This window comes from Struthio camelus, chromosome 7, assembly GCF_040807025.1.
Source record: "Struthio camelus isolate bStrCam1 chromosome 7, bStrCam1.hap1, whole genome shotgun sequence".
Classification (NCBI taxonomy): Eukaryota; Metazoa; Chordata; class Aves; order Struthioniformes; family Struthionidae; genus Struthio; species Struthio camelus.
In genome coordinates this window covers 17,620,905-17,642,339 of record NC_090948.1, presented here as the reverse complement: position 1 = coordinate 17,642,339, position 21,435 = coordinate 17,620,905, and the positions used below count along the sequence as shown (strand labels likewise).

Below are 21,435 nucleotides of genomic sequence, written 5' to 3'. Positions count from 1 at the left end.
ATTTATTGATAATGACATTTGGATATCTACTCCATCAAAATGCTATATAAATATATACTGCACAAAGTAAGACTAATGATCTTTGATCATATATGCTGTACCATAAAACTCTCATAACATATCACTTAGACTTCATTAACAGTGTTATTAAACAATACATTGGTGCGACTTAGAAATGCTTTTTCTGCAACTTGCAGCTCTTGTAGCAAGTTCCTATAGCTCCCAGTCAGCAGAAGGAAATAAACATCATTTTTACCAGAACAAGATCCTATCCTGATACTACAGAGAAACTTCAGACAGTTAAGTGAGGAGCGCTGAACGAAGCCAGGGAACAGCAGCTTCCCTAAATGCCTGCAGCATGGATGCCATAAAAACATTTCAAGATCCTGCTACTGAATTCTGGCAAAGGAGTTTGCTCTTGAATACTTTTATAATAGTTTGCACATTGTCCAAGACGAGTCAGTCAAGCAGTTTTAAATTACAGAAGACAAAAAAACAAGTTGCTGATTTTAAGTGCTCTTTTTTTTTAAGCATAAAAGTTTTTCCCCCTAAAAGAAGCTATGCATTATATTACAATTTAATTCCAGATGATTAGTAGAGATGTTTTTACATGGGAGAAACTTAAAAGCTAGCTGCATTATGAAACCCCCTTCAAATAGCCTTACTTTACAAACTGAGAAAACAGTAACTTAACCGTCCAGAAAGCATTTCTGATTAAGTAATTGTCAGCATTAAAGTTTTATCTTCCTCTGATACTTGCAATTAATTACATCTTTAGGCTTATAGTTTTTCCATAATAAAATAATATTTACTTATACCTGTTACACAAGAGATCATCCATGAATAACACAAAAGTAATCTTAGACTACCTAAGAATTTACCAGTGACTCTTCAGAGTAATTAATACAGTCCTGCAAATAGTTATCACTTCAGTCAGTAGTTAAAATACACTGCCTTTGTATCGACAAGTTGTAGCTGAAGGATTTCCATTAGCTGTGAACTTAATTGATTGCAAGTGTTGTGAAAAGAACAGATATCTGAATGACAATTTATACAGATAGGCTAAATAAGTTATAACACGCTACTTTCACTGTTGTATAAGTGATAAAAAAAATATTCAGACACACAAAGAGGAAATCTTTTTAATATGGCTAAAAGGTCACACTTCCTAGTACAGGAAATAAGCAGTGCCAAATTACAGAAATCACTACTTTTTTTTTAATTATTTAAAATGCAGAGAATAGGGGAGGACTTTAAAAACAGTAGCTACTGAGACATTAAACTTAATGAGTAACTTAAAGATCAAAGGATGGTAGCATTCAAATCACAAAGCTCTTCATGACTTTCATCTCCGCAATAAAGTTGCTATGCGCTGACTTAGAGCTATACCGGTTTTTAGTAGCATCCTTTTTACCAACACCCACCACCCAATAAAAATCCCACTGGCAGCAACTGACAAGGTAAAAAGAAATAGAATTCACCAAAGAAGCATGCAGACGCAGGCTGATTATTTTTAAACCATAGCTTCTTATATTAATATATCTATTGACCTTCCTTTATTGTCAGTGTTTCACAGGTAAAGCAGTAAAGATTAAATATAAGTGAAAAAGTGAATTAGTTGGACAACATCAGATAAACACCATTAAAATCATTGTGTTTGACATCTCCAAAGAGTTAAATTAGACTCAGAGCGTTTGGCAGAATCCCCAGCAGAAGAACTATTCACAGCTGAAGCACACCTGGGGAACACGTTTACACTATCCAGCCAAATGACACTTGGAAACTTTCCAGCACTGAAAATTTCCAAATACACTGTGTACTACTGTACAGCCAACGATCAGCTATTTTGATACTGCTCTGATTCTACTTCTGTACTTGAAAAGCTGCATTTTCACAAGTATACTACTAGATTGACAGGTAGCAAAGGAATTTTATGCAAGTTCTTTTTATATTTACACGCCCTTACCAAAAACGGTTAAATCACTTTTTTATAGTGTTTACATAACGAGTTGCTAACGCCTAGACATAGATTTTAATTGATTTATTTTAATGCCAAAGGAGATCAACGTGATCACATGACATAGCACAACTCAAAGAACCTCTCCCCGTAAAAACCACATCAAGCCACTGACTTCCTGTTGATCTTTAAAATATCCAGTCTTAATTTTAAAACTTCAAGGAATGAAGCTTCATCACACTCCCTATGAGGCTCCACACTCCAAAGGCTAATTACTCTTACTTAAATTTCCATTGGTATTTTTATTCTGAATGCAATAGGTTTGAGCTGTCAGTGACTCGTTTCCTTAGTTTCCAAATTAATTAATTATTATTATTATTTTTTTTAAATATCAGACATCTTTTTTTCCTCCATTGTACAATCTGATGGGACATAACTGAATGATCTCTTGACCTCAGACATTTAAGGATATGGCACGTATCTTTAGTCCTTAAATTGTCCTCAAAACTTTGAAAAAGACTTACAACACCTTTGTCTAGTAATCTTCCCCCCCCTCCCCCCCGGTAGAAGTATAGAAAAAGTAATACTGACTCCTTAATTCTGCTTTTTATTCCCTGCTTTTGGATCCAAGATGATATTTCTAGTGCCCTTCTAGTGTAATATCACACCAGGAACAGATGTTTAACTGATTACGCACCATTATAATTAACTGCTTTTCAGTGACACAAGTTTGGAACTGTTTTCTGGAACACACAAGTGTGAGCTACTTTCTTTGTTCTGGATATATGACATTGTTCTTGGCCATGTTAAAATGAACGCTGATTTATCGAGTCCAGCTTGCTAAGTGATCCCAGCTACTCCACAGATCTGCCCAAGGCTGCAATCATTCCCCCAGATTCTCTTTTCTGAAAACCTTTATATTTTCCATCTGGATGACCAAGAGATATGCTGATCGGCCTCAAGTTGTAAGAACAGATCAGACCGTAAGTCCATAGAGATCATTCGCCTATCTTTGATAGGGTCAACAGAAGAGACCTAGAAACGTGTATTAAAAATACGGCAAAAAGTTCCACAGGTTACCTATGCGGTGTGTGAAGAACTACTGCTTACTACTTATGAAACCCCCAATCCCGTAATTTGGTGCCTCCTCAGGCCTATACTATGTAACTCGGGGAAAAATCTTCCCTATTTCCCTCTCTTTCACTGTGATATCATAGACTTTTTCAGGTTCAAATTCACTCAGTATTCATCATTGCTCATACACAGTCCACAACTCTGCACATTAATTGTACCTTTTCTTGTCCTGCTCTATCCTTTTTTAACATGGAAGAACCAGAACTGTGCACAGTATTGAAGATGCAGATGCACTGTGCACTTACATAGTGGGAACATGATGCTTTGTTTTGTTCCTCATGTTGCCTACTGCTAAGCTGCCACTTTGATAGGATATATCAGACTTCCTGAACATCATGCCTGAAGATAAGTATGTAGTTCAGAGTCGGCCAACATATACGTATAGTCAGACTGTTCCACACACCCTTTTCACTTAGCATTTATCAGTACTGAATTTCATCTGCATTTTATAGGAATCATCTTCTCAACCCCAGAACACAGAGAAGAAAAGAGACTAGGGCAGTTAGAGTATACTTACTTTCCAGTTATCATTTCACATTCTCACCCATCCCCAGCCCACCCCCATACAATCATTATTTTTAAGCACTGACAAAATAACCTTTTTAAAACACTACTTGTTTAGAGATCATGCCTTTTTCTACAGAATTTCTATTGCAAAACAATGCTGGAAAAAAATATTACTTGAAGCAAACTCTTGCAAGGTCAAAGTGGACGGTCATTCCCTTACAATCACACCCTCATTCAGGGCTGGGGAACCTCTAAACCAGGGCAAGTCTCATACCGTAACCTAGCCCAGGGCAGCTGCAGGAAGGCCTTCAACCTCTCCTCGTAGTCAGCAATAGATGTTTGTCCTGATATGAGGAGAGCGCATCTGTCAAGCAGATCTGTCTCTAATAACTAGACAGCATCTCATCTGCGAAGTCCGCAAATCTTCAAACCACTCACACAGATTGATAAAGGGAAGAAGTGATCTGAATTTTAAGCATTTTGTCCTTCTGTAAGAAATGCAGATCCAGTTGCTGGGGGTGTATGTACACTACATCCATTTTTCTAATGATCTCTTCTTTCACGGTCATTTTAGCAGACTTCAGGTACCCTGAATGGTCCACAGAGGCAAAGACCTTCCTATGAAAGGCCCAGAGAGAAGACTTCCCAGATGGTGAATTCCTGGAAGGTAAATCCCATAACTTACGGGTAAAGAAGCCATGAAAGAAGCGGTCAGCAGTGTGGCAAGAAATCGGGAAAACAGTGCAGAACAAAGTAACAACAAGAAAGAGAAAATAGCAGCCCATTCTGATGAAAAGCTGAGGTTTTGTGGCCAGCCTACTCAAAACAACATCTGTTTAGAAAACAAATATCAGGCTCAGGTAGGTCCCCCAGATACAAATACAATATGGAGAGACTATCTCAAGGAAGGAGGCATTCCAAAAAGGCTTTTCCAAGAGAGGCGTGGGGGAAGAAATCCAATTTAAAATAGTCAATATTTTTACCCTTTTTTACCCCAGTCCAAAAATTCAGGCTCTAAGTGTGATTTTTTCCCCCCCACTTCCAGTTTCTTTTAACCATTTCCCTTAATCCAATATAAGCATGCTATTAAACTTAAAACTGAGAACTATGTAAAACACAGAAGTGAACACTAACCTAACTGCAGTGAACTGGTTATCAACTGAGCCAATATTCTGCAGTCTTTTTGCTCAAATAAGTTACTAGCATCAATACCAATAAAAGTGATTTTCAGCAGAGGAAAAAAAAAAAAAAAAAGCCAATCCACCAGTACTACATACCTTTTAAAGTCATTTTCCTCCTCCAAAAGCTTTTTTCATAGTCATGCTGCTACTGCAATTTGATAGTTTTCTCTCAGTCATGCCTCCCCCTGCTCTTTCCTTTCCACAGTACAAATAACTAAGAGGCAAAAAAAGATTGGCCTCAACGCTCAAGAAAAAGTGAAGATGCACTTAATATTCAGGAAGATAGAAGGAAGCTGGTAAATCTATCAATCTGGCACCAGAAAACTAAGCCAACTAATGAGAAAGCTGACTTTAAACTTTTATTCAATTTTCAGCAATCCAAAGCTTTAAAAACAGGAATAGAGACCTTTTTTTTTTCCCTCTAAAACACCAACATGTTTCTCCATGGATTGAGTTAAACGTAATTACTTTGCTTTAAAAAAAAAAAGTTTCATCACCTCTCCTTCTTCACAAAATTAAACACAATGCTAATTACATACAAGAAAGAATACTATTAATAGTATAAATTAATTCTATTTCCTGAAACTTCATCACTCCCTTGCCTTTCAGCTTGCTGACAGCAATTAATGATGACAAGAAAAAAAGTAAAAGGACAACTAGGAAAGCATAGAGAGCAGCTCCCTTGTTAAGGACAGAACCAGGTCCATTCTGCTGAGTTTGATCTCCAAGTTAGCTCTGGCTGAAACAAATTCCAAAGAAAGAGTTCGGAACTCTTAAAACTCAGGAATAAGCACAAGGAAATTGTTCTTTACCAACATGCCATTAAGTGGTGCAACTTCTTGCCACAGGGTGCTACAAATGTAAGAAGTTCACACGGTCCCAGGGAGGGCTGGAGAGCTGCACGGAAAAACAATCCATTTCAGAAGTCGAATACATAGGAGCCACATCTCCATGACATAAGGGGCTGAAGACTGAAAGATCCTTTGGGGGAAAAAATCGTGCCACTACTTTAGCCAACCTGCCTCCTTTTAAACACTACTGAAGACAGGATACAAGGCTATATGGATCTTTGGTCTGGCCCAGGATAACCACCACCTTCCTAGGAAAGGTCCAGATTGCAGTAAATGAAAAACTGCAGAACCAAAAGTATTTCTGAAGTCTATGTATTATATTTTACAGACTCCCAAACAATGTTGTAACTGTGAAAATTCAAATAGGACAAAGCAGGGGGGAAAAAAAAATAAAAGAAAGAATAGAAACCCAATTGCCCCAGCTCTTCAGCCTACAGAATCTTTATTAGCTATTCCAGTTACAAAAAGACAGCGCCAGCCAAACAAAAAGGCTTATAGACTAACTTCACATCATATGGAACCACTGACTCAGCATACCACCATTTTGACAGCTACTTTCAGAGAAGAACCTTGACTTCAGTGCTATTTAATAAAAGATTACTTGAGGGATTCTCTTTGTTTGAAACTATCACTCTGCCTCAGCTAAGACAGTGCTTTGGAAAGCTAGCATTAAAAAATTATTTGCTCTAGTCCATTCTAAACTTGGGCTTGGCATTTAATCCCTCTTCATTGCCAAAGAGTTTGGTAACCAAGTATTCCAACTGTAAAGTGATCTTAAAAAAATGTATCAAATAGTTGGCCTGAGTTCTTCAAAGGTGCCTACAGAAAACAGCAACTTAAACAACATTTAATTTCAGGGATATTCAAGCACCCTTATTCAAGCATCCCTTAAACATTTCAGGGATATTCAAGCACCCAACTTCCTCAGTCTCATTAGCAATAAATGAAAAAGACAGAGGTCAGTTTTGTTTGAAGTAATTTTGTCTAGCTACCGATACTGCTGAATTATCTGAGGATTTAAAAAAATCAAGATGACCCAGTCAGCAATTTACTGTTTAACTCTGTAAAATCTTCCTACAAAGACAATTTTATGGATCAATTCATTAATGGACTAGTTTTAATTAATTTGTGCTTAATTAATAAGGAGGTGTTTCAGGAAGAGCAGTTATTAGAAAGAGGTTTATAATGATAATCAATGAGCATGAAGTATTCTAGAGCAGTTATTTCACTTGCTCTAAATCCAGAAGATTAGAATTCATTATGTTTGTTTAGCATTTACAATAACTTTTTGTTCATAAATCTACATTGTTGACTCTTTACATTGTTATTTATAACACATAATTTTGCATAAAGCGGAGAGAACTATAAACTGCAGAATAATAAATGATCATCTCCATACTTTTCTCCACATTTTAAATGTTTCCAAGAAATTTTATTATTCATCCTTTTATTATGCAATAAATAGAAAGATAAAAAAGAGCTGGAAAAACTACTACTTTTTCTGAAAATTTCATTCTATTTTTTAACTAAATTAGCTCTGGCTAATTTAGCTGTATCTTCACGTAGGCCAGCAAGTATCTCAATATGCCAGAAAAGTCTTTATTTTACAGGAACAGCAATTGTCATTCCTTTAAATATACATTTTTCCAAACAGGCAAATATCAAACTTCTATGATCGACGCGTCTTTTTCTGATGTTCATATCCCAAATGTTGTCCTCCTCTGCTCTTCCTAAGCTATACTGCAAATGTGAAATAGGTGCTCAAATCCTAAGCGCTTAACGTGACTCTGCCAGCACTGTTATAAAAGAAGAGCAAAGTGAAGCGTGATAACAGAAATAAAAAAAATCTTAGGGATGGCTTCCTACTAGCGCTGAATGGACCTACATCCTTCCTCAAGTTTTCCACCACTAAAGGAATCTTGTGGAAGGAATTTTCTCCTACATAATACTCCTGCCAAAAGAAAGGGCAGTTTAACTTTCTGAGAGCCTGTTGTTAACAAATATGGGGAACCCCCTCCCCCCCCCACCAAAACGTAACTACAGGAACGTATTTACACAAACCACTAGTTTAATACATGGCCGTAACTCCCACAGCTTTATTCCGTTTTCTGAACACCAGGTAACACAAATTCTGTTAAACAATGGCAGTGTTCTACTGTAAAGAGTTACTTGAAGCACAATATGACGAAATTCTGCCCTTCTGCCTCTAGAGATTACTGTACTGCTATAGATGAGACATACAACTCTCTCAGGGCCTCTTTTAATAAGCAAGTTTAACGATGACAAGTTGGTACATAAGTTTCGCAAAACATGTGCACAACAGGAAAAGAAAAGCCTTATAATTATGATATTTGTTACAGAGGGAATAGCATGTATTGTTTTGCTACAACGGAAAGCATGCTTTGTTTAAAAAAAAACAACAACTTATTTTTATTTGTTTAATAGAGCAATGCTGGTCACAGGCCAGGACTGCAAGACATAGCTCACAGCAACAATCATGCATCTGTGATCAATAAGGGCTACCACATCTGGGCTGTGTTTTCTCACCAGCACTCCACCTGCAGCATGGATGGGAAATTGTGGCTTTTGCAAAATTAGGATGGATTTGTCAACTGCTACAGCCATAGCCAAGAACAAATCATTAATTTATCTAATTTAAGATGGAGCTATATGATAAACTTAGAACATGAGTAACACTAGCTATATCACAGGAGAAAAGAATGTGGTTCCTTAGGCTTACATTTGCCTACATATTGAAAAGTTTAGGTTTCTGGCTCAAGAACTACAATCAGCATAACAACACACTTCAGGATTTCACCATTATCACTATAATTATTTGCATTCTGTGCATTTCACAGTTTTGGAAAGAGGGTTGCAATATTATTCTGAAAGCTGTCACAAAAGGTCAGAGAAAACCAGGAACTGAACTTTTCCTCTTCCCCTCTGAACAATATGCAATAGTGGAGACAGAGCCGGAAGCAGCAGCCTTCGGCAGAGGAAGCACAGAGCCTGGCAGAGAACAGGACACGCACACGAGAAAGTGAGAATGAAGCATGTCAGATGACCAAGAGCAGAGCTGACGAAGAAAGAGATAGATGCAGGGTTGTTTTTTTTTCTTTTTTTAAAGGAGGAAAGTGTGTGATACAAGTGAATAAAAATTAGGTGCATTTGAGGAGAAAATGGGCAGAAACATCAAAGGCAAAGTGCAAAATCATAAGGGTCTGGGGATAAGAGCAGATGGCTCCATGCAGAGAAGATAGCCCATGGAAGACAAAGAATTAGGCATTTTCTCAGTCTGCAAAGCTCCTCTGATAGGATATGTGTTAACACGTAAAAATTCAGTTTCTTACCAGTGACCTGGAGTGCCAGTAAATTTGATTCCACACAAAATTGGCAATGCCTTTTTTTTTTTTTTTAAGGCTGTTAAGTTTCACATTGTGCTGAGTTGTTAATACTCCTTTTGAAGGACTTTCCTAGTATTTCAGTAAACTTTTTCTGAAACTTCTATAAAGCTTACTGTATTGAGCAACTTGTTCAAGAACAAATTACGCTCTAATAAACTAAGAAAATATAGCAATGTTAAGTGTTCATTCTTTGATGAAACCTATGTTTTGCACCAAATTTTCCAGGCCTGATTTGGTTATTACTAGTTTTAACTTTTTTTTCCATTCTGTGATTTAGTTTGCTCTTTACCCAAATTACAGTATACACAACAAGCCTTTACCCTTCCTGTTATAGTTTTGTCTATAAAACATGCACTAATGAATTCTTTGGCATAGTCTACCCCATAACATAACAAGATCTTTATGGGGAGACATTGACTTGATTGCTGTTAAAAGGAAGGAATCACAGTACTTCTTCAATAGACAAGAAGAATCTTAAATGGCCATAATTTGGAGTAGCTGTATTTTTGGAGGCCTTAACTGATCAGGATTACTCAAAAACCATAATAATACCTTAATGAAGAAGAAAATCTGTTAAGTTTCACTTTGAGTTATACAAAACTCATAGTATATATGCTGAAAATTTATGCCAGTGCCTTTTTACCTTCATGAGTTCTGATGAATAGCCATTTCAAAAGCACTTACCAAAGGAAAGCCTAAAATACAAGTTTAAAAGAATTTGCTTACTTATGCATAGCTATCAGCAGATCTAAATTCTATATGACCTCAGAATAAATCTCAGTTTTTTTGCAAAGATTTATAGGTCTATGAGCATAATACAGAACCCATAAATTTGTGTGTGCTTACTTTATTGGCAGAACAGTTTATACATTTGACATATTCTTGTTCAGATAAGATTATATCCAACTTAACACTGAAAAGAAACTGTCAACAAGTCTGTAGGACCTTAACAGAAACAGTAAAAGCAGAGTTTCCATATGACTAAACGTACTTTCAGAGTACTCCCAAATCAGTCCCAGGCATGAAAACACAGTTGGAAGTGATTTTAAGAGAAGGGAGAAGAATGGCACATTGCCACAAAAATAAGAACTAAGTCTAAACCTTCCCTGTACTACGTAATTTCCAAAGTAAATGGAAAAATTGTTAATAGCATAAGTGATGCACAGCTTTTAGTCAAATTAGATTTGGGAATTCTAGAACTAAACAGCAAACTTATGATTGACAAAAGAATCATAGTTGACTAGAGAAGAACATAGCCAAGCTTTTCATGTTTTCTGTACCATTAACGTGGTGATGTTTTTGAATATTCTATCAGGATGATGGAAAAGGATGAAGTTTAGAAGTCAGCAGGCAGGTTTCCTCAAAACCAGAGTTAAGAAGCACAAACAGAGATTTTTGAAAACACGCACAGATACTATTAAGTAGCAAAACTTGGGCTGGCACAAAGCTGCGAATCCCACATGTAATGAAGGAAGAGCATGAGCTTCATATATATATTTCCTGGTGGTTGTTAGAGTAGAATCTCTGTCTCAGTGAAGATAATCTGCCCTTTAACTTCCAGATTTGCGCCAGCTGTGTATTATAAAAACAGGACAAAAGATAGTAGTGAGGAAAGTAGGGATAGATTATCTGGAACATAGTCGGATCCAACAGCTGCGAAATTTGTGATGACAGAGGGCCCCAAGTAGGGAGCAGCTTTGCACAAGAAAGCAGCGTTACCCTGGCTCCTTTTTCACAGAAAGTTTCTGGCTCTTTATTCCTTTGCCGTTAATACATGGGCTTCTTGGGTCACAGGTGTTCGTATGACCCTGTTGTCATACAGCATCAAACAACTAAACAAGATGTATGACTTTAAAGCTCTGAAAGATGCAGAAAAAGGAGAATGTATGCAAAAAATGAAATTAAGAGTTTCATTTTAATAACACTCTTCAGACCCTTTTCTTCTGGCTATACAGAATTGCTGCCAAGACGCTCCTCTGTGCCCTGCTACACTGCTTTACCTCACAGCTTATAACGCTACCAGGGTATTTGGAGGGGACAAGGAGAGAAAAAGGTATTTTGAGAAAACATTTTAGTCTTCTAGAAAGAACGCTACATTCTCAGATCTTTAAAGAACAGTCCATTTTAAGGGCTGATAGTCCCAGGAGGCAGAAACTCATGCAACTTCCTAATATGTGAAATTCCACAGGCATAAATCACCTAACTCCCTGGCCACTAATTCAGTGCAACAGTGAGAATACCTACACTTCAGAAACACAAAGTTTTGTTGCACATGTCTTCTGATCATTGAAAAAAGTAGGTTATATGACTACTAGGTCAATAAAAAAAGGAAAAAAAAAGTTAGTGACATATACTAAATCTCTTTCTGCTTAAGGCAAATAGAGTCAGCTAGCCAGCTGACAAATTATACAATATCACTAAATGCCAGTGTCACCTAGGTCTTTGCAATACATATGAGATACACATTTATAGGATAAAATTCTTTCCTTCCTTCCCATACCCGATACTATCCTGGCTAGTTTATTTTTACCTCTGTAAGGAAATGAAGTATTAAGTCACCATACTGCAAGTTTTCCTAGCATGCTTGGTTTCTATATTAAATTACCAAATTAATGAAGAGTCCAGTTATCAGTTCTGTAAAATATTTTCATCTGCTTTCAAACATCCTCACCCTATTCTTTTGCACAAACTGCTTTCATTGAAGAAAGTTATCTTGAGAACTTAAAAGCACCACGAGGATTTGTGTTGTAAGTCCACTTACATATTAGTATGAATAAAGAGACAAAGAAACCCCAGCGTGTAGTAGTATAACCTTAAAAAGTTATTAGATTAACTATTAAAACAGTAAGCTACACCTTAATGGTATATTAGACCTTATTTGTAAATAGAGTTCTATTTGCCTTAGAGCGTACCAACCCTTCCACCCTCCTTTGTTGTTAAAATTTTGTTCAATGCCAACATATAAGTTTCACAATCAGGAAGTCATAATTTGGAAGTGATGGTAGTACTTCAAGGTATTGACAAGTAAACAAGGGAGTGCAGGTGTAGATACTCCCTCACTCATCGGAAATAATATGAGGAAAAATCAAATAATTCCAGTTATGCTATTTCATAAGTACTCTAGCTGAACCTATATGAAAACAATTAAAGAAATTTAGACTAATCGCTGAAGACTTCTCATCTCTACCGCTTTTCTTCTCTCTTTCCTTTGCTTTCCCCTACCATTTGTCCCAGAGTTCCCAAGTCTTTTGCATGTTTTAGGTCAGTTTGCCTTATGCTAGGAGTTTCTTTCACAATGACAAACTGTCTTTTTTGGAGAAAGCATGTATAAATATGTATACATGTATAAATAATGGAGCAGGAAACCTGCTTTTTATGCTTTTTGCTGCCACACTAAGGGAATACAGGAAGTCATCTAAGGTGAAAATGTACAAGAATTAGACTACCTTCTTTAAGAACTCTGTTATTTACAAATTAATAATATTATGTGAGACCTCATACCAATAAAGAACGAGTTTTAAGAGGAAGAGATAAAACTGCTAAGTAATATTTTCTTCTTCATTCTTCCCTCAATTCTTGCCTTGTTTACTTTGGACAACTTAAAGCTCTTTGGGGCATAAAATGTATTTCTGCAATGTATTTTTATAGTGCGATGTTTATACTAAATAAATCATATTGATACATCCTAAATTGAAGCAATATAGAAGTAAGACTAGTCATGAAGCATATATAGTAATATAACAACTTAAGAATAAATTCCAGTAGACATGGCATAAACGAAAGTGACATAAAAGTAATTTTGGGAAAGAAAAGTGGGGAAAATGCTGCTTTCAGAACACTAGTTAATGCTTGTAAAGTGCCCTGCAAATCTTGCGGGGGGGGGGGGGGGGGGGACAACTTATGTAGAAGTTATGGCCATGGATCACCACTGAAACCGCGTAGCCTCATACACAAATTAAGAATATGAGGAGTTCAAACAGCCTCTGATTCACAGTCTGAAGAAAAGCACAGCTATAAAATTGTGAAGATTCATGTATGATATTGAGCCATTATAATCACTATTGAATCACATTACCCTAAATTTTCATTTCTACAATGACTTTTCAATGAACAGACTTGCACAGATGTACCTGAGGGCTAAATTTGTAAAAATAAGTCTTCAGAATAAATGCTGAACTTGCTTTTGAATTAAGAGGGAGGGAAAAAATAGCAATACCGCTATCAGAAACTGATGGCATTTATAACTTCAAAATATATTCTGCCCAGTGATTTCAAGACTTGTGTTCAGTGTAACTGAACAGAACCTAACCTGCTAACTCCTGAACCTGTAGGACTTTCACATTGCACACGGTGGTAAATTTTTACTATGTCTTATTTCATATAGCCAGAATTTCAGTAAGTCAGTCAAAAGTTTAACAACTATCACTCCCATTAGTACAAAAGAAAAAGAAAGAAAAGAAAGTGGCAAATAATGTTTTTCCTCCAGAGTTACACTTTAAAGGCCACATTGCAACCCAGTCACACAGCTACAAAAAAACCAACCAAACAAACAAACAAAAAAACACACAAAAAACAAGAACCACACCACTCAAATATTGATTCAATATAAGAATTCCCAAGTATTCAACCATAAAGTCTAAACTGAGACAAGTGCATTATCCTGGAGGGATATTATTCCTCCTTGTTGGGCCTTACACTTTCATGCCTACTGAGAGTGATGTGGGTATAATGGTTCCCATAATTTGGTGATGGAAGAGGAGCATAACTCCACAGAAAAAATAAAAAGTAACTCCCTTTCTCCTCCTGCTCCAATATACAAGCAGAGAAATAGATGTTGCAAATCAATAAGAGCTAGAATTTCTTTTAACAAGATTTCTAAAGCTACAGCTAAGTTTTTTTCTTTTGATCTATACCAATCGCTTGAATCTCATTTCCAAAGCAGTGAAACACTAGATGAAGCCAGTGAAACACGGAGTCCAAAACAATTAAAAGTGTTTATGCATACATACATACACGAAAAGAAGAAAAGGAGCTTTATCAACTCATATTTGTCCCCCCCTTCCCCCATAAGACGCTTTATTATTAGGAGCATTCGGACATCATTGAATGGGTCTAGTATTCATATGATTTCAAAGAAACTCTACAAACTTTCTCACATCATAAACTGGAAACAATTGGTCCAAACCTGTCAGGAATAAGCATTTCAAGCTAGTGACTTCAAGCTAGTTTCTATGAAGTTAAATACTGCCTACCATATTTTTAAAGTATTTTCAGGAGCAATACTCTTAGTACATATATGCCATCCAGAGCTGAAATTGTCAGTGACAGCCAAGGTCCATGGTCAGTTAGGTGAAAAAACATTTAGCTAACAAATAGTAACTTATTAAAATTTGCTGATAAACAACATTACCTAGCATATAAATGAAATGTTAGGCATCTTTACCTCTTAATAGCTTAAGAGATACAGCAGAGGGAACTTCTCCATCATATCTGCTGAGCAGTTAAAAGACTTCGGCTTAGATTTTCCTTCCCAAAAGGAAATAGCACTAGAGAAACAGCATCCCTATATGATAAATATACATATACGGGAGATGATTTAATCTGCCAAATAAAGTCATTACTTCTTATTACATTGTTTCATTAACGTGTTATTGCATCTGAAACACACATTCCTTTATTCACCTCCATATTTCTTAATCTTTAAAGCCAATGCAAGAGGTTATGTTCCATATGTTAAAGCTCTCGTTCTCTCTGTGGGCCCATAAAACTGAATGGAAACAGGCAGCGTCTACTAGACTATTCTCTTTTCCCCAAGTCTTCCATGCAGCTACAAAAACAAACGTAGGAGCACTAGTGTTCGAGCTTTTTACCACTACTTTCTGCAGCTGGTCAAATCTCATAAGTGTAACAATTCATTATAAGCAGTTTCTTCTTTCAATAAAATTGTCAATCTATATGCTCCAACTACTGAAAAGTATTATATCCCTAAGTCAGATTTTAACTTTTTCTTTTCACCTGCAAGATTCAGCTTTAAATTTACTTTTGGAAAGAAAAGAAAAAACAATAAGATAAGAGGGATACGTTTAGGTGATACATGGCACTGTGCTTGTCTGAGAGAAATACAGTAAAAACAATGGCCTGTAAATGTTATATCAGCTAAGTACAGATAATAAGCTATCAGATGAATGGCTTTTTGCAAGTTTAAAAAATTTCACACAGCATGCTTCTAGCGCAAGTATGAGCTAGCATCATCTGAAATGTGTACGTTTAGGGTGATATTATCGAGTTTGCTTTCAGTGCCTCAAAACAGGGATATAAATGAGCAAAACCTCCCACCTACCACTACAAGTGTGCCCCTTCCCCCATTCATCTCTTCTCACTTCTGTTTCTCAGAACTCAATTTCTTTTTCTAACAGTGAACACATACTTCCTTCCGTTCATCCTATGGTCAGCTGGATTCATCTACCTAGTCAAAAGAAAAGATGTTTATAAAAAATTCAAACAAAATTCTGCAAATCAATACTTGAGAAGCTTTTGTAGATATGCTAAGTGTGAGAGTTTCTACAGATCTTTAACCAATGGAAAAATAGTTTGTGTCCACCCAAGATGTCAACGTTTTATATACTTTGGGGAGTACAAGGTGTAACTGTATAATCAGTTATATAAATGACAAAAGTAACAGTGAATTTATTGGCTAGGTCAAAACTTGTGTTGATGTAATAAAATTATTCTAAAAGTCTATTAAAATTTAGCACGACGTGTAGTTATTATCTCTTGTACATTAACAAGTAAAAGCTTCCCAGATGAGTAATCAGTGTGCATCTAATCAGCATAAACTCACTCAACAGTTATAGCTAGAGCTGAACTGAAGTGCACACAGCACATCTGTACATTCACAAGCACAAGCTGCCCAGATGTTATAAATTACTATCTTTACCAGTTGTCTCCTAGAAGTGTTGACTTAAAGAAAATGCAGTGAACAGTGGAGATGTTCACAGCATGAATTGTCAACAGAACTAAATTCAACAATAAGAGATTGTTGGATACGTGCATGATCTAAAGGGTAAATGTCACAGAACTACTGATGCTTGGGTCCATTACAGGGACATTACTTTCACCTCCACTTGGCGATACAGTTATAAAAAGTTTCACTGGCTTACTCGTAATAAACATCATTCATTCAAATTTATGTGCAACAGGCAACAAAAAAAACCACAAGCTATTTCCAGCTCACTGGAAGAAATAATTAAAAAAAAAAAAAAGAGAGAGGCAAAGAGGGCGAGAAAAAAAATATATCGGGAAAATACCGAACTGTGAGTCATCCCGAACTGCCAGACAACTCGGAGTAATATTGGAGATTCGGTTCTTTCAGACGGTTATGCGCAATCTATCGTTAAATTCCGGCAGAGCGCAAGCTTCCCCCGGGTGAGCGAGAAGGCGAGAGCCGGTTGGTGGCAGAGCCGGGGGGCCGGCGGCGGCGGCCGGGGCAAGGTGCGCCGCGAGCCCTGGCGCTCCCCGAGCCGCCGCGCACAGCCGCGTGCGCTTTGCATCAGGGTAGCCCAGCTCCCCGACCTCCACCAACACGCCGGCAAGAGTTTCCAAACGGAGAACAAAAACAAACTCTCGCATACTTTTTAAAAGCTGGGCCAGGCTTATAATCTGCTGGGAGCGATTTTCCTGCCTCCTTCCCCCCCCCCCCTCCGGCGAGGCGGCGGCGCCGTTTACACGGCTTACCCGAACCCCGGGGGTGCACTGCTCCCTCCCCCCCCCAGGCACTCCTTTTTGGGTGCCCCGAAAGCTAGCGTTCCCGCCCCCCCCCCGCAGCCCCCTGAGCTCGCCGCCACCACCCCCTCCGGGGGGGGGGGGGGGGGCGCGCAGCGCGGCCGCAGCCCGGCGGCCAGGTGCGCGCTGCCCCGCGGCCGTACTCACAGGGACACGGTGCGGTTGGGCAGCACGGTGGGCTGCAAAGTTTCCACCAAGTCGCCGCCGCTGCAGACCACTTTGATGCGGAGGGCCGGGCGGCCGGGCCCCTTGGCGCGCTCGGCGGCGCAGAGGCAGCTGTCAACGACGAGGTCGGGGCAGTTCCTGCTGCCCCCGCAGAGCCCCAGCACCGCGGCCACCAAGCACAGGCGGCGGCACAGCCCGCGCATGCTGAGCGAGCGGGCGGGCAGCCGCCGCGCATGGCCCGCCGCGCCCCGCAGCACCGCGAGGGACCCCCCTTCCTCCTCCTCCTCCTCCTGCTCCTGCTGCTGCTCCTCCGAGGAGCCGCCGCTCCTTTCCTGCCTCAGCCCGAGCAGCGAGCGGCAGCGCTGGGCGGACCCCGCGGCGCGCAGCCGGCCCCCTCCTTCTGCCGCGGCCACTCACCGGAATAACGCTGCCCCGGGGGGGCCGCTGCCGCCCGGCCGCGGGGGGGGGGACGCCGCGCCGCCAGCCCCCCCCCGCCCCGCCCCGCCGCGGGTGCCCCCCGCTACCTGCGGCGGCCGCTCCCGGGGGAAAGTTCCTCACCTGCTCCCGCCGCGGTAGTGTCAGCCTAAACTAATGTCCGGTAATTACCGGGGGGAGGGGGGAAAAAACCAAAGCAAACAAAAAAAAACACCCCACGCTGGCGGATGCCCCGAGTACCAGCGGCGCTAAAGCGTGTGTTTCCAGCAAAAACAGGGGTTGGGGCTCTAGCTTTGGAAATAGCCACCTTTCGCACCCGCCGCATGCTGCTCGCACCTTTGCTGGTGGCAGGGAGGTGTCGGGCGCGCCGCTGCCCCCAGCGAGGGTCCCTGCCCCCGGCTAGGCTCAGGCGCACCGGGTAACGCTGTAGTCACCACCGACGTTAAAGGTTTGATCAGTGATCAGAGACCGCTTCATCAGCCAAGTCAACGAGCAGCTTTGCTCCTTGCCTTTCCATATGGCGCTCTATGCATGGTTTTGGAGCACTCTTCAATAGTAGTTCAAGTGACAGGATTACTATTTCTTAGGGAAGCTGTGCAGTCTCAGTTGCAAGTTGCTCTGTTTTTTTGCTGAAAGTGAAGAAAAATACCGACTGGTAACAGAGATTTCCATTTTGAATGGGCTGTTACAAGAGGAGCATGTTTCTTGCCTCGTCTCACTTAACAGGGATTCATAGCACACACTTCCATTGCAGTATCTAGGCCAAAGTTAGTAATAGCATGCCATGACTATAAAGCTGCTTTAAGAAATTACCATTCTTTTTTAAAAACAATATTTTATTATAGTCCCTTAGGGAAGATTTGTCTTGCACGTGTACAACGCCTGTTATCACTGTGTTCTAATACCGAATCGAAGCCTTCAGGCACTAAGTTTATTAATAAATGATACAAGGATCGGTGTGCCCTTGTGAAATTCCAGGGCAACAAGGCAATAGGAACTTTCTCAGGAACAATCTTTTTTTTTGGGGGGGGGGGTGGACATTTGTTGATTTAAAGAATCATTAATATTGCAACTTTTGTTCTTTTAAAAGCTAAAAGTTGTGTAAGACTTACTGGCAGACTGTAAAATGGGCTGTGTTACATGAGGCTGCTCAACATTGTAATGGCTACATGCTATTCTTTAAGATAAAGAAAGTCTATGTAGCGTTTTAACTCATAAATGCTTCTTTTTTTAACCTTTGAAAAATTCTATCTCACCCATGCTTTTTTTGAAAGCTCTAGGCACACACAGGTGGAGAATACACCTTCACTGAAATGTAACATAGTTTTCATTCAGTGTAAACCTGGTTGAGAAGGAAGGGCTTTTTTCAGTCTGACTCCTAAACACGTGCAAGCAGAATTTTAACTTTTTTTCTAACTCACTGATCCGAAAGTTTTTGAAGAACAAGGTTTTATTAAGGAACAAGAAGGTTCACAGTCACATCCAAGCCATCTATCAAATCCTACAGTAAAAGTAGAAAAGAAAGGAGTTATTATTCCTGATATTACAGATGAAAAATAAGGAGAAAGTTTCCTTTCCACTTCCCATGTTTGATCCATTTTTTTCTTCTTGCTTTAAGACATAGAAACAAAAAACTCCTTCACAGTTGGTCATCTTTAAATATGAATAACATCAAATTTGTATGATGATTTACAAGCCCAGATACTGTTTACTGCCCTGAGAACCAGCAGTATAAATTTATGTGAAGGGCATGATTGAAAAAAAGGACGTGGGCACCTAAAAGCCAAGTCCTGCTTCAGTTGCCTGAGACAGCAGAGCAGAACACGAAGCGCCCGTGGTAGCTAAGCGTTCTCTAGACTTCGGAAGATGCAACTTCAGCTTTTTCACGATGTGGAAACAATGGAATTTCTCATTTTTTGTAAAAGTAGTATAACCTCAGGTTCTGTTGTGAGAGGGAAGGGGAAAAAAAAGCAGCTGTAGCATTGCAATTTTAAAAGCAACCAACATTACCTTATGTTTGGATCCCAAAACTGCCAGTCTTAGACAGAGCGTGCCTCCCAGCTTGGGTGCTTTTGGAGACTTACGCAGAGGATAGCACGTGGAAAGGCATGAGCTCCTGTATTTAAAAACAGAATTCTGTTTTTATCTTTCATATTCTGTTTTTTCTGTCATATCATGTATATTAACGTCAAAGAGAAAAACACTTTGTGAATTGAGGTGTTTGTGCAGTTAAACAAACCAAATGAGGATTTTTTTATTTACAGTTGACCTTGGACAGTTTTGCTTCAATCTTTTACTGCATCTAGTCCAAGATTACTGCATGTGTTTACAATAAGAGGAGGACACTTCCAGGTATCCCTTCTTACAGGTTTCCCTCTTGGTTTGATCAGCAGCCGGAATATAATGTGCATTGATCCCCATGTACTCACACGACCAACCAGGAAAACCCAAGAGTGCTCAAAGAGTGGTGGCCAAGCCTTGCTTAGATGAGCTTCCTGGCAGACAGAAGCAAGACTGGAGATTCACGTGAAATATGGAATATTTTCTAAGTTATTAACAAATTTATTTACATTTCAATACTATTTGATTAACAGAAATGGAGGATAAGGATAGATCATGGAAGTAAGAGAATGGCTATAAATATATATATATATATAACTATTTTCTTTGTATGTTTCATTCTATTCAGCAAAAGCCTTGAAGATTTCTAGTAGGTGGAAGGTTCTGTGCATTTGTATATGCCATGTCCTTCCGACTGCACTTGAGAGACAGATTTTACCCTGTGGCAGAAAGTATAAGAATTAAAAGGAATGTAAATAAATTTAAGAAGATAATCCTAAAACGGTACTAGCCTGAACAAAGATAAACAGTATAAAAGGGAATCAGAAGTTAGAGATACAGGTAATTCATTGAACTACAGGTTTATATATCATAGATCATTTTCCCAAGCCCAAAGAGCAGCAGCACCTGCTTAATGTCACCAAAAATTGCGCTGCAATTAAGTAACAAGAATGTATTATACAATAATAGGAAATATGGGGAGGCAGAAAGTAAATAAGTCAATTTGAATTTTGTCAGGATTTCAAAATAGTATGTTAGTATTGGAAGAGAGCCATGGAAACTTTAATAACCACAAACGGTCAGGGCTTTTGTTTTATTTCTTATCCAGAAGTTGGCACCCTATCAGCCCTTTAATTCCTTAAACATTGACCCTTTATTGACAATAGCGAAACAATGAATCATCCACCTCATTTCCTCCAGTGCCGTGGTATTCCACAACCGTTATCCAATATCAGCTACATCTCATGCGACTTGTCACATCAGCATGGCACAGCGTTACGTCTATTAGACTTTACAATGACATGATAAAAAAAACAAGCCTAGAAGGGATCTGGCCTAGAAAAAAGGTAGGTAAAATAACTGGGAGAAAAACAATCCAGAGCAGGTTTCCACTGGGACACTTGGAATTTTGTGAAAAGACGTTCTTTGAAAGGCGATAGAGGAAAAAAACAGAGCGCATAAAAACAGTCACAGCAGAACTTTCACATAGGAGTCCAGTGATATTTAGCTTCATACGCAGTGAGCTAATATGTCAGGATTAGGGGTAGGAGACTCCTTTTCCATAAAAAGCTCATATGCTGCATTGACAATCTTAAAACAAACAAGATAATAAAACAGTAAAAGCAGAGTTGTTCAGAATTGTTAACAAACTGGGATAAAATTGAGTGCAAAAACAGACTCTCGGCCAAAACTCCCAGATTTACTTAACAGTTTGAGCACTCTTGTAAGGAAAGGTGGAAACTGTGTCATTTAGAACTGGAGTAATCAAAGCAGTGAATAACGTACTATAGGGAACAATGCTGTATTAGAAAGAACCAACAGAACGGATTTCCATTTCTGCTGCTATTCTGCATTAGCACAATCAGAAACACCTTTGTATTGGTTTTATCTTAAGAAATTACACAAACTTTATACTATAAGAAAACCTTGAACATCACTGCATTGTTTTTCCTGCATTT

The 21,435-nt window shown here is 38.9% G+C and overlaps 1 protein-coding gene across 2 annotated transcripts in view; it reads right to left on the bottom strand.

Moving 5' to 3' along the window:
- LOC104145966 (adhesion G protein-coupled receptor A3) overlaps positions 1–17,319 on the bottom strand; it is a 281,143-nt gene extending 263,824 nt beyond the window's left edge. The window contains exon 1 of one of the 2 annotated variants that reach the window (XM_068949979.1): positions 16,964–17,319. In XM_068949979.1, the coding sequence (XP_068806080.1) occupies positions 16,964–17,184 (221 nt within the window). In that variant the 5' untranslated portion in view covers positions 17,185–17,319. Of the gene's footprint in view, positions 1–15,374; positions 15,393–16,963 lie in introns of those variants that run through there. The other variant, XM_068949980.1, reaches the window with a different exon arrangement.
- Positions 17,320–21,435: the final 4,116 nt, after the last annotated feature.